This window comes from Macrobrachium nipponense, chromosome 18 (assembly GCF_015104395.2).
Source record: "Macrobrachium nipponense isolate FS-2020 chromosome 18, ASM1510439v2, whole genome shotgun sequence".
In the NCBI taxonomy this organism is placed as follows: Eukaryota; Metazoa; Arthropoda; class Malacostraca; order Decapoda; family Palaemonidae; genus Macrobrachium; species Macrobrachium nipponense.
The window spans coordinates 50087258-50101687 of NC_087211.1; the positions used below are offsets into that span (position 1 = coordinate 50087258).

Sequence of the window (14430 nt, forward strand, 5' to 3'; positions counted from 1 at the left end):
ATTTCATGTAGAATACAACAAAAAACAACCCATGGTTGTAGCTTTTATCTGTTTTGAAATATTTTCATATAAATAATGATAAATAGAAAAATTTTATCCTTCGGTCAACTTTAACTCGACCAAAATGGTAAAAAACTGCAATTGTAAGCTACAACACTTACAGTCTAGTAATATTCAATCAATTACCTTCATTTTGCAACAAACGGGAAGTCTCTAGCACAATATTTCGATTTATGGTGAATTTTTGAAGACAGCTTTTTTTATACATCAGCACGTTACGAATTCATGTATCATTTTGTGATAATATTTTCTCTGTGTTGCCTTGATTGTTTTACAATGTGTTATATACCAAAATTATCGCAATTTAGTGTACAATACAACAGAAAAAAATTAACTTAATTGCTTTAACCGTTTTGCTCACAGCGCGATTTGTATACAATTATATATGAAATTTTTTTTCGTGCTGTCATTATATCCCAATATTTATATATGATAATGATATTTTTTTTTCATTTCTGATGGTTGCATACTAAACTTCAGGCAATGACAAAAAAAGGAGCCAAAAATTAACTCTTAATCTTGAAAACTAAGCGTACTGTGATTTTAAAAAAAAAAACATTTTTTCCGCTTTGACACTCACTCGCAAACACCGCCGGCATACAGGAGACGATTTTTAAAATACCGCTTCAGCATTTAAGGGTTATTTTACAACAAAAGTAATTAGTCAATCAAGAGGACAACTAACATAACAAAAGAGCAAACCTCAAAATACTCTTATGCAACCCTTTATTGTATGTACTTACTTGTTTAAAGAGAACATTAGCCCTGTCTACAATAGCTTTTGGAAGATTGATCTTGTCTGCCATGTTGGCTATTTCCCTGAAAGCATTAATGAGGGCTCTGTCTGAACTGCTCATCTGAAAAATCAAAATAATATTAGAAGATAAATGAATTCATAAAACCTTAAACCACAAACAAACATTTCTTTTTGTCTCATGCAATCTTGTGGGTGACTTAAAAAACAATGAGTATTAAAGTTACAATAATAATTAGTATACAGTTAATCCATGTAAACGTTTTCATGAAAAGGCAATCCATTAATAATCTCCATGCCCAAGTTGGTTTGAAGGAGGTAAAAAAGGGTCAAAGGGCATCACACACACGAGACAAATCCCACTTATGCATAGATTTCTTGTACATATGACAAATAACAGAAATCATAGATGGTTGTAATATACTGTTACACTGATTATTAATTATGATGAAAGAATTATTTTTATTCTGTTCTACAAGCAACTAACGCAACTTTTGTAAGTAATAAAAAAAAGCTTACAGATCTTCTGTTCTGAAATCTTGGACCACCAAATCCATCAAACCCAGCACCTCCAGCTCCAGGACCAATGATGGTAGACAAGTCAGAGCCATTTAGAAGAGGGTTTTCTGCCCCACCAACACGAGAAGGGTCACTGTTTGCCTTCTCATTGCTGAAAGTACGCCACTCAGAACCTACATCTATAACCCTGTAATCATAGTGAAAAAAAAAAAAAAAGGAGAAATATCAAAGACAGCCTATTAACATAGAGCAGAAAGACTAGTATAATTATTTACCACATAATCAACATAATACCAATCTCTCAGAGTATATCTCACATCATCAGCATGTAGTACGTAATATCACAGCAACATTCAATATTGAGATCTTGAATAATAAAATTCAAAATTTCAGCATAGAGTACACAAAATGAAATTTTCATTATTAAAATGAAGTTTTATTGTATACTTACCGAACAATTATACAGCCGTGATTTCCACGAGCGGCAGGATACTAAATTCAAATTTAGCGCGTCGGCGTCGCCAACACTGGTGGTGATGACGTCATCTCCCTCCACTCGCGGGAGAACCAGGTACAACTGCCCAGGTGAATCCAATTCTTTCTGCCCGTCCGTCCACCTAAGGGGAGGAAGGGTGGGTATAATCATAATTGTTCGGTAAGTATACAAATAAAACCTTCATTTTAATAATGAAAATTTCATTTTTATTGTAGTGTACTTACCGAACAATTATACAGCTGATTACACATTTATGGGAAGGTGGGATTCAGTGGACCACTAGTATTTTTAAATGGTTACATTTATGCATACCAGTAAACAATCAAGGTGTCTGTTGTACCTTACCTTGTAAGAGAGCTACAGCAGACTGTTACTGCCTCTGGTCGGTGCTCTTCTTACTATTGTAGAGGAATTGGAATTTGACCAAAGTTAGCCTCTACAGGAGTGGAATCCTTCCGTAGTTCAAGCGAGTCAAGGCTGACTGACAGAGGATAGTAACAACAAAGATTGCCCTTGCCCTGGGCTAAGACCAGAAATTCAATCATACAAAACATTTGTCACCAACACCAGATTTAAAAACATATATACCCAACCATTGTAAAATCTGACCTAACAGACTGGTGGAGTATCCCAGGTACTCAGTACCCCCAAGCTTCCCTTGAACTCGACAACCTATTCAAGGTGAAAAGTTAGCATAGAGGTGACGACCCCATGTGCCGTTTCTCCCAACACCATGCCGGAAACCGCCACCGGACCTAACGTTTTACAATTCTCGAAAACCGTTTCTATCTCTTTGAGATAATGACTCGCAAAAACCGAATTCGATCTCCAGAACGTGCTCTGAAGAATCGAAGCCTAAGATAAATTCTTTTTCTGAATGCTAAAGAAAGTTGCCACTCTCTAACCTCGTGAGCTTTAAACTCTCAGAACGGAAAGATTGTCGTTCTCGGACTGCGAGTGAGCTTCCCTGATAAGCTCTCTAATAAAGAACGATATAGCATTCTTAGAAAGAGGACGAGAGGGATTTTGAACCGAGGTCCAGAGCTTAGAAGATTGTCCTCTAATACCCTTAGTGGCAAACAGATACTGCTTAATAGCCCTGACTGGACATAAGAGCCTTTCTTCCTCCTCATGTCCAACCAAATCAGATAAGTTCCTTACCACAAAACTCCTCGCCAAGGATTAGAAGGATTCTCATTTTTGGCTAGAAAGGTCAAAGATACCGAAAATACAGCATTGCCTTGAGAGAAACCGACTCTTTTGTCTATAGCGTGCAATTCGCTGACACGCTTAGCAGAAGCTAGTGCAATAAGAAAAAGTGCCTTCTTAGTCAAGTTCCTGAGTGAAGCCGACTTCAAAGGCTCAAACGGTGGCCCCCATGAGGAACTTAAGCACCACATCTAAGTTCCAAGTCACTGTATCTTGCGGGAGCTTAGTGGTTTCGAAAGACCTAATGAGGTCCGACAGATCTGAATTGGAGGAAATATCCAAACCTCGATGTCGAAAACCGAAGAGAGTATGGCTCTATATCCTCTGATCGTCGAAGGAGCCAGTTTCTTAGAGTTCCTAAGAAATAGAAGAAAATCTGCTATTTCTGTTAAAGAGGTCGCGAGAAGTAGAGACTTTAGCACTTCTACACCACTCTCTGAAGATTCTCCACTTCCCTTGATAGAGTTTGTTAGAAGACTCTCTCCTACAACGAGCGATAGCTTCTGCAGCTCTTCTTGAAAATCCTTTCGCTCTGACAAGATTCCGGACAGTCTGAACCCTGTCAGAGCTAGAGCGGACAAGTTTTTGGTGGAACCTCTTGAAGTGAGGTTGTTTGAGAACCACTTCTCTGGAGGAAGAAGTCTGGGGAAGTCTACTAACACTGGAGAAGGTCCGGGAACCACTCTTTCCTGGGCCAAAAGGGAGCGATTAACGTTAAGTGTTACATTGCTGTGCGACATGAACTTGTCAGCACCTCTCTTATTAGACCGAACGGAGGGAATGCATAAGCTTCCAGACCCGACCAATCCAACAGCATTGCTCCACCGACCCCAGCTAGAGGATCTTGGGACTGGAGAACAAAAGAGAGGAAGAACGGTTGTTCCTTGATGTCGCGAACAGGTCTATTGACGGTCGTCCCCAAAGGCGCCAAAGTTTCTGACAAATCTTGTTGTCCAAAGTCCACTCCAGAGGTAAACACTTGCTTGTTGACGACTTAACTCGTCCGCCAGGACGTTCATCTTTCCCGGAACAAAAATCTCTGGACTAGCTGAACCTTCGCTTCGTTTGACACAGGAGGAGATCCTTGGCTACTTCGTACAGAGAGAAAGACTGAGTCCCCCCCTGTGTTTCCGCACGTACGAGAGAGCCGTGAGTTGTCGGAATGCACTGCCACTGCTCGCCTTCTACTAAACTCCGAAACTGTCTGAGCCCCCAAGAAAATTGCTAACAGTTCCTTTACATTTATAGTGGAAATTCTTCTCCTTCTCCGACCAAGTTTCCTGAAGTCCGTTGACTTTCCAGTAGGGCTCCCCAACCTGTGTCCGCATGCGTCGGAAAAGAACTGTAGGTTCGGGAGATGGGTCGTAAATCTAACCCTTCTTCCAACCTTGCTCGAGAGAGCCACCACCTTAGGTCCTCTTTTATTTGATCTGTGACAGGAAAGGTAATCGAGTCTGGTTGTGTCTTCCTGCACCAAAGAGGCTCTCAGGAAAAACTGCAGAGGTCTCATGTTCAGTCTTCCCAACGTCCACAAATTTCTCCACTGACGTCAATTTGCCCAGGAGCCTCATCCACTGATTGGCAGAACTTACCTTTTTGTCCAAGAACTCCCTGAACTGTCTCCAGACAGCCTTGAAACCCTCTTCGGGGACAGAAAAGCCTGAAAAACCTTGAGCATTCAGAATCATCCCCAAATAAAGGATGCTCTGAGATGGAACCAACTGGGACTTCTGTTTGTTGACCAGAATTCCTAACCTTTCTGGCAAGATCCAGTTGTTCCAAGGTCCTTCATGCACCGACTCTCTGATTCCGACCGGAGAAGCCAATCGTCCAGATAGAGGGATGATTCTTACTCCTAATATGTGCAGCCAGCTTCCTATCGGGGATAGAACCCTGGTGAAAACTTGAGGAGCGGTCGCTAGTCCGAGCAAAGCGCCCGAAACTGAAACACCTTGCCTTCGAACATGAACCTCAGGTACTTCCGAGATTCGCGGATGTATCGGAATGTGAAAATAAGCGTCTTGCATGTCCAGAGAGACCATCCAATCCCCCTGTCTGATGGACTCCAGAACCGACCGAGTGGTCTCCATATGAAATTTTATTTTCTGGACATGCAAGTTTCAGGGCGCTCACATCCCAAAACCGGCCTCAGCCCCCTAGATGACTTGGGGAACTACAAAAAAGGCGATTGTAAAAGCCTGGAGGAAAATCCCCTTCTATCTGTTCTATCGCTTCTTTGAGAACAAGCGCTTCCATCTTCTGCGGCTAGCGCCAGAAATTTGTCTGAGCCCGGAGAGTATGCCTGGAATGGAATTGGCACAGGTGAGAGCGAGGAGGTGAAACGAGAGGAATACGATAGCCGAACTTGAGTACTTGCACTACCCAGGCTTCTGCTCCTCTGTTTTCCCATTCCTCCCAAAACAGAGCCAGCCTGGCTCCCACTGGTGCATGAAGAACCGAGCTTTCATTTGGAAGGTTTTGTTAACCTTGGCCGAGGCCTTAGACTGAGTCGCAAATTCGACTTCGGCCGAAAGAAGCGCTTGGGTTTTCTCCCTCGAAAAGGCACTTGGGTCCAGAGGAGAAACCGAAGGAACAGTCTCCACAGGAGCTTTAGGTCTCTTAGTAGACTGTGCCAGTAAATCCGAAGTAGATTTCTTATCTAGCGCAGACGAAATTGACAACACTACATCGTCTGAAGAGGTTATCTTTCACAAAAGGAGCAAACAAGAGAGCAGACTTCTGTGGGAAGTAACCCTTTTAGAAGCAAAGGAGCACCAAAAGTTGCCTTTTCTTAAGGTACCAAAGCGATGAGCGAAGCTAACTCATCACATCCATCCTAATGGATTTGTCCGCACAGGACGAACCCCAATCCAATCCTCCACTAACTCCTGAAAGAGAAGGACAGTCTTCGATCTTGGCCGCTAAAGCGCCAATAGTCCAATCAAGGAAGCTAAAGACTTCCAAAAGTTTAAATTGATTCTTTACAACGTGGTCCAACTCAGGCGCTGTAAAGAAAACTTTCGCTGCGGCGAAAGCAGATCTTCTAGAGGAGTCGATTAAAACTGGAGAAGTCTCCCTTGGAGGAGGCAGAAACTCCCAGAGAAGGAGCTTCCCCAGTTACATAAAACCTATACCTCTTACGAAGCAACTTAGAGGGAGGGTAAGCAAAAAGAGCCTTCCCTAAGTCTCTTTTCATAGACATCCATTTCTCAGTCTCTTTCACACGAATGTCTAAAACCGCTTTAAGAATAGAAACAAGTTTTGGGAGGAGAGGGTCTGAAGTTTTCCTCCTCATCAAAAAAGTCGAAGTTTGTGGAGCGCGGAGCCCGCTTTCTCAAAATAATCTGGATAAGATACCAGAAGAAATCTAAGGAGACGTGAATAACACGAGAGGTGGGATGAGAATCCTCCTCCTCTACTTCTTCTTCATTCTCCGATACCGCCGAAGAAGTAGACGGAACTACAACCGGATCTGAAGGTTTCGAACCACCCTTGGACTTATTCATCCAGTTGGTTAACATCTCTAATTGCTTGCGCAAAGGCGCCAGAGACGAATCAAAAACAGTTAACGTAGGCTTGGAAGAGCCTAAATGTTCAGCAGGAGGCGGAAAAACTACTTGCGCCTCGCTCGGAGCCGCCGAAATTCGAGGCGAAACAGGCGCATCAGGCGTAACAGACGGAAAAAGCGCCTAAAGAAACACCCTTAGAACTGCTAGCTACAGCGCTAAAACCACAATCTCTACTAGTAGATGGAGCCGAAAAGGCACAGATTGAGGGCGACGAACGAGCGCTAACGGCCGCGGCGCAACCCTACTCTCAGGCTCCTTATACCGCTTGACTGGAGGAGGCGAAGAATCGGCGCCTGAACGCCTCTTTAAGGGACGCGAAACGGGCGAATCTCGCCAAGAGCGCCGCGCGACCGGAGACGAATCGCTTGAATCATTCGAAAGGCGTCTGACCGCAACACCTTTCCAACGCTTAAACAACCGAGCCCTGTTGAGGCGCAACAGCTCAACAAGAGAGGCGCCTGTCTGTGGGCAAATCCCGATCGACTCCTTGGACTTCCGGTATGTCTTCTCCCCGGTGCGGGGGAGCTGGACAGTGACCTTTGTCTAGGAGACGTGTCAGGACAGACACGCACCCTCAACTACACTACCTACCTTGAAGCCGCTTTCTCCAAAAACGTCTTAACTGAATTACCAAGTTGCAAAACCGTATTCGCTAGTACCGAAAATTTCTGATCTAACCTCGATTCCAGACTGGCAATGGTGTCGGAAGAAACTACACGGGAAGCCGGAGAAGTGGGATTAGTAGGAGGAATAGGAGGTGTAGTTAAAGGAGACATAACAATTTGAGGAGAAACAGAAGGAACAGATGCATCACAAGACGAAGCAGAGCTAAGTCTACTTTCCCTAAGCGCTGCTTTTCTAATTCTGTCTTTAGCTAATTTCTCCGAGTATGAACTAAAAACCTTCCATTGAGAATCAGTCCAATCACTACACTCGTTACATGTTCGATCTGCTGAACAAACCTGTCCCCTACACTTAACACATTTAGTGTGAGAATCATACTCTAACTTGGATAATCTAGTTTTTACATCCTGAGATGCAAAACCTAAACTCCCGAACGGACTAGAATTCGACATGGCAACGCCTAAATAAAGAAAAACAAAATAACAACAAGCGCCAAAAAAAAGAGTACTTCACCAATTCCGAAGATCAAATCCACAAGAAAAAAAGCGAAGCAAAGTCATCCAACCGCACCGACCACCGATGTTCACCGGACGCCGGCAGGAAAAGAATTGGATTCACCTGGGCAGTTGTACCTGGTTCTCCCGCGAGTGGAGGGAGATGACGTCATCACCACCAGTGTTGGCGACGCCGACGCGCTAAACTTGAATTTAGTATCCTGCCGCTCGTGGAAATCACGGCTGTATAATTGTTCGGTAAGACACTACAATAAAATTCTATTTTATAAATATGACTGCACTTAACAACTGAGCGCCTGAACACATATACTCAATAAAACTTCAGACTACCTAAGGTTAACTACCTAGCACAGTACTACAGTACCAATTAGCAGCAATTAACTGTCAACATACTTTTAAGAAATTTATTTATTTATTACGTATTATTATTTATAAGAAAATCACAAAGTTTTAAGCTTTTCAGTCACTTTCACTTACTCATTCAGAATTAAACAAATGCAAAGAGCCCAAGAACTCCTCCCATCTCTCAACAAAAATACATAAATCCTTAAAAGAAAGAAAAATAAAGAAAAATAAAGTTAGTTGGTCCGCTGGTATGGTCGCTAGCATCACGGCATGGCGCTCAGATGTTGCGAGTTCATGCCTCCCCCCTCCCCCTGGGCGATGAAAAATCACTGGCTCTGTATCACAATCAGTTACTGGTGCAGTGTGGGGTCTGCGGTGGGAGGCTGAAACCAACATTCTTTGGAAGCTTGAATTTCAAGTCAGTGGCCCCTTGGGCTTGTTCCATGTGAATAGGTTTCATCTAATAAAATAATAATACTACTACACAGTATGGTACAAAAGAAACAACATATGTCCAGTGAATGCAAGCAGGGTACTGAGAGACAATTAATTACAGATAGTCTATAGTCTTGACTTAGGGATGGAACCAAGAAAATTTACCAACCAAGAAATATGAACGATAGTACTATTTAATCAGTGCATAAAATAATTCTACAATTACCTGTCTCCTACAACAAGACCACATTCTGAGCAAATCTGGTCTCCAGCACGGTAATCTTCGATAAGATGAGCATCTGGATGCTGAGGACAGCATACTTCATTGAATCTTCCCCTGCAGAAAGATCCATTTTAATTTTTCATCTTAACAATAATAGCATCTTAACAATAATAAAACCTAACTGAAAGAGAAATTTTGCTTGCACGTACTGGTCACGTAAATTTAATTCTAATGCACAATACCAGCAAACCGTATCAAAGCATATGTTATCACAAATCCCAAACATTAAAAACAAAGGAAAGTAGAATAATCAAATTCATTTGCTAAATGAGCATAAAATGCCTTTCTTTATCATGTGAATTTCACAAGGATAAATACTTGAAGAATGTCACATGACCTGAAAACATACGTAAAGCTAATCTAGAACAGGATTCACACTTGTACAGTATGTATACAGAAAGTGACACACTGAATGAAAATTACTCAAGTATTAATACTGTATATTTAGTCAGAATAAGATGACATCACTGGAACCCCACACAGTTACATTAGGTTGGGAAGATGAAATATGGCAATTTGTCAAAAATTGCATTTTTCCTAACTATACAAACCTGAGGTCCTTTAACAATAGGAAGTAGCTAGTGGCAGCTGGAACGGTCATAAGCTTCGAACAAGGGGAGAATGGTAGTTAACTGCTTGTCTGATAGTGCGCGCGCCCGCGCGCCTGAGAGGTGAAGAATCACTTTTGCTTTAGGCCCATGCAAAAAAATGCAGAGTGAGGGGTGGCATGAGGTGGGACTATATGTAAAGGACCTCAGGTTTGTATAGTTAGGAAAAATGCAATTTTCGACAAATTGCCATTTGTTCCGACACGAATACAAACCCTCGGTCCTTTAACAATAGGAAGACTCACTTCTTGGTGGGAGGAATCTGAGTCTTTTTGGTGAACAGACTGGTGTTCGTCCAACCTTGGAATGCCTCCCTGGTCGTAAGAGCGAGGGAGGGGTCCAAGCCTCTGTCCGATTGATCGGGGTGTGCACCGCAGGATCAATGGTCAGACCTCTGGGCCAAGTACTAAGAGAGAGGCAAGCGTATCTCTTCATACCAGCAAGCAAGTACTTGTTCCTGTTTGCAAGAGGCAACATAAAGTATGGGTTTGTCTCAAGCTGGCATCCACTTCCTCCCCTTTGTTGGAGGAAGTGGTGGATATATGCTCCTATCCCTAGTGAAAGGGATAGGATGGGGCTCAGTTGAGTAGCTCACCTGCATCTCGTCCTTATCCAGCAGGGTGACGACAGTGTCCCTCTACCCACAGGTAGAGGGGAAGAAAAAGATGGAAGAGGAGCCAGTCACATCCTCATATCACTCATACATTCTTACAGTCACACCAGGATTCGATGCTGTTCAGCCTGCGGGGGTCTGGTTCGCTACACAACATGTTGAGCAGCCACCACGGTCCCAAGGAAAAAGATCCAAGGACCTGTGGCAATATCCCGAAGGTAGAAGGAGGTGCATGTGGTCTGGTTGGACCAGACCCCTGCCTTCAGTACCTGCGCCACGGAGAAGTTCTTGTGGACAAAGCAGCATCTCCTTCGCATCGAAGGCGGTGAAGTCCATTAGGGAGGGGATTGTGAAGGACTCGAACCGATCGTCAGGGACCGAAGGGTTCTGAGTCTTCGCTACGAAGTTCGGTACGAAATCGAGCGTCACAGATCCCCATCCCCTGGATGCTTGACTTCGCAGGAAAAGTCACGCAGTTCCCTCAGAGGAAAAGAAGGGAATAGTCGCATGACCTATCCCTCTTCTCGACTTCGTTGATGTCCAGTACCCATACTCGGTCTGTCCGTCTGCAACGAAGAGTCTCGCATCCCTCCTATCCCCATGCAGCGAAGTTCTCGGTAGTGGATAAGACACCGACACTCCATGGTGGGTGTCGATGGTATGGGTACTGTGACAAGCTATTAAGGGGGCCGGCTGGAACCCGTATATATGGTGGTATAGGGCGAAAAATGCAGTCATGAAAAAATTCATGGAGCTTCATATGGCAATTGAGAACGAAATATTTTGTCAAAATTCCTCTTACTTTTGTAGTTACAGGGTAATTAGTAAACATAACTCAATAAGCCTAAAATGACAATTTGTCGAAAATTGCATTTTTCCTAACTATACAAACCTGAGGTCCTTTAACAATAGGAAGTAGCTAGCGGCAGCTGGAACGGTCGTAAGCTTCGAACAAGGGGAAGAACGGTAGTTAACTGCTTGTCCGACAGTCGAGCGCCGCGCGACTGGGAGGTAAACAAATCACTTTGCTTTTGGCCCATGCAAAATACCGCCGAGTGAGGGGTGGCATGAGGAGGGACTATATGTAAAGGACCTCAGGTTTGTATAGTTAGGAAAAATGCAATTTTCGACCAAATTGTCATTTGTTCCGATACGTAATAACAAACCATCGGTCCCTTTAACAATAGGAAGACTCACTTCTTGGTGGGAGGAATCTGAGTCTTTTGATGAACAGACTGGTGTTCGTCCATCCCTGGAATGCCTCCCTGGTTCGTAAGAGCGAGGGAGGGATCCAAGCCTCTGTCCGATTGATCGGGGTGTGCACCGCAGGATCAATGGTCAGACCTCTGGGCCGAGTACTAAGAGAGAGGCAAGCGTATCTCTTCGTACCAGCAAGCAAGTACTTGTTCCTGTTTGCAAGAGGCAACATAAAGTATGGGTTGTCTCAAGCTGGGCATCCATCCTCCCCCTTGTGGAGGAAGTGGTGGATATACGCTCCTTATCCCTAGTGAAAAGGGATAGGATGGGGCTCTGTTGAGTAAGCTCACCTGCATCTGTGTCCTTATCCAGCAGGGTGGGTGACGACGTGGTCCCTCTTAACCACAGGTAGAGGGGAAGAAAAAGATGGGAAGAGGAGCCAGTCACACTCTCATTCACTCATCCATTCTTATGGTCACACCAGGACTCGATGCTGTTCAGCCTCGCGAGGGTCTGGGTTCGCTACACAACGTGTTGAGCAGCCACCACGGGAGGGTCCCAAGGGAAAAAGATCCAAGGACCTGTGGCAATATCTCGAAGGTAGAAGGAAGGGCATGTGGTCTGGTTGACCAGACCCCTGCCTTCAGTACCTGCGCCACGGAGAAGTTCTTGCGGACAAGGCAGCATCTCCTTCGCATCGAAGGCGGTGAAGTGCATTAGGGAGGGGATTGTGAACGACTCGAACCAATCGTCAGGACCGAAGGGTTCAGAGTCTTCGCTACGAAGTTCGGTACGAAATCGAGCGTCACGGATCCCCATCCCCTGGATGCTTGACTTCGCAGGAGAAGTCACTGCAGTTTTCCATCAGAGGGAAAAGGAAGGAAATAGTTTGCAATGACCTATTCCCTACTTATCTAACTCTCTACGCGGTGATGTCCAGTACCCATTACTGGTCTGTCCGTTTGCCACGAAGTCTCTCGCATCCTCCTATCCCCATGCAGCGAAGTTCTCGTAGTGGATAGGACACCGACACTCCATGGTGGGTGTCAATGGTATGGGTACTGTGACAAGCTATTAAAACGAAGTAATGATTGCTCTGTAACAACCGAACTAAGTCAACAGCGTTAGTTCGTAACTGACTCGGCCGCTCTGACAGCTGCCGACTGACTGCGTTCGGTAGAGGCAAGTTGTCAAGGCATCGAGTAAGTCACGTGACCTTCGCCTTTAAAGGGTTATGCCGAGAGACCAAACAATAAGTATTTGTTTGTCACCAATGCCGGACCAGCGAGGTGATGATTCTCTTAAGGCATGTGCCCAACAGGCGAAAGTCAAATTGCCATCTAGAAGACCGAGGGTCCCTGAAGGTAAAAACATCTCAGTGGTTGTTGAATCTCAGCTAAGGAGACAACATTATGTACCGCTTGAAGACGAAGGTAATATTGAATGCAACCTACGTCTTCACAGATGAATCGAGAGAAGGATTCTCAAGATTCATAACCTGTGCTTACAAATGACTGAAAACGCTAACCGCTATTTCATTGCTGTCCGGTGAGAAGTCGTAGTTTGCAATGAAAGCGGGCGTTCTTCAGTAATGAAAACACAGGGGAAAGCCTGCCTGAAGAACTGCTTCTCATGGGCTGAACATTTGGAAGTAGAGCTGTCAGGTCGGAGAGTAGGCGATGTCTTCTGACACATCTCGTAATTTGGTTGAACAATGAACAATTGTACACCTACGAATAAGAGATATTTTGAAGACAAACTCAGATGTCTGCAAAATCATTCGCATTATCGCAGTGCGATGCAGCGGGAGAACTTTGTACAGGACTTCTGTTACCGTGCGGTAAACAGAAAGATGAAAGAGTCCAAGAGATATCTCTGTTGAAAATTCTCGCAAAAGCATGTCGAAGCGGCGATGGAATCTAGCGTCACAGCAGTAGATGGTCCTTCATTATTGCGAGAATCCCCGTTAATCAGAGACCTAAGTCCATGATTGTTGGGCAGAGATACGGTTCGGTAGTCAATCAAAGCAGGGCAGAGAGAGACATACATGACCGTGCATATCGGAGGCCCAGCTGATACTGAGCTGCTATCAGGCAGTTCAATACGCAGTAGTTGAGCCTGAGCTCTCGCTGACTCGTCATCCTGAGTTGCCAGGTAATCCATTATTCCACAAGGGAATGCGTTCGGCTAGAACTACCGAGCATAAAAGATATGCTCGAGCAATTATATTTAGGCGAAACGAATTTCGGTAAATATAAAAGTTGAAATGGTGTTGTCGTGACAAAACCATAAGTATATAAAATTGAACTGAAAACTCCTGGGAGGTTGCAGGCAACCCCGAGTTGCAGTTCAATTCGAATACTTCTCTTATAAGTCGCAATCCGTAGATTAACTAGGATATTGCGCCTACCCCCCCTCGGACAATTCAACTGCTTAGTAGAATCATGTCGCGAGGTTAATATACGTAGTATATTTTGTAGGATTCTGAACAACGATCTCCATCCTAAATTCTTTCCTTCAAGAAAACAAAATAAGGATTGGAGATCGACCACCTTCGATCTCTATCAAAGAGAGTGAAGGAGAAGTCTTCCTCGAAGGAAAGCTTCAATGGTGAACAGAATACTAAGACGATAGTTCAAGCCAAACTGGATATTCCCGTCCGATCTTCTCTAGTTCCAGGTTGGTCGCCTACTGTGAGATAGTTTCTTCAGCAGCAGTCTTCTTCCCAATGCTAGAAATTCCAGGAATTCGAGCATAGGCGAGGTTCCCGATTATCGTGTATATCGGGGATTCTCGTCTCGCTCACTTTGGACGTGGTTCCTCGCGTAAGTGTTTTGGAGATCGTAAAACTCGAACACTGAATGCGTTAGAAATTCCGTAGAATTCTAAGCAGTCTGCGAAACACCGAATTCGTCAAACGATATCGGCTGGTGGTCCTCTCGATTCCCGTAGAAATCGAGAATGGGGCAGGAGGATTCCTCCTCAACGACCGGGGCTTACGTCAGGTAGGACCCGAAGGTCCCCCCGGTAGCGCAGTCCCGAACGTGGGATCCTACAGAGAAATCTCTGTAGGATCCCTCCCTTTCCCTCGTAACCGTAAGGAGAGAGGGAATGGGGGAGGAATTGGATACTCGCTCGCCTTCCCAGGTGGGAACTAGCAGTTTGGGAAGAGGTAGGAAACAGCCATCGCCTTGCGGCGATGG

General features: G+C 44.4%; 1 protein-coding gene across 1 annotated transcript in view; it reads right to left on the minus strand.

Annotated features, from left to right (window-relative positions):
• LOC135197042 (transcription initiation factor IIB-like) overlaps window positions 1-8906 on the minus strand; it is a 32797-nt gene extending 23891 nt beyond the window's left edge. The window contains exons 1-3 of the mRNA XM_064223978.1: window positions 8753-8906; window positions 1334-1520; window positions 804-917 (exon numbers count right to left, since the gene is read on the minus strand). Of these exons, the coding sequence (XP_064080048.1) occupies window positions 804-917 (114 nt within the window). The 5' untranslated portion in view covers window positions 1334-1520; window positions 8753-8906. The remainder of the gene's footprint in view (window positions 1-803; window positions 918-1333; window positions 1521-8752) is intronic.
• Window positions 8907-14430: the final 5524 nt, after the last annotated feature.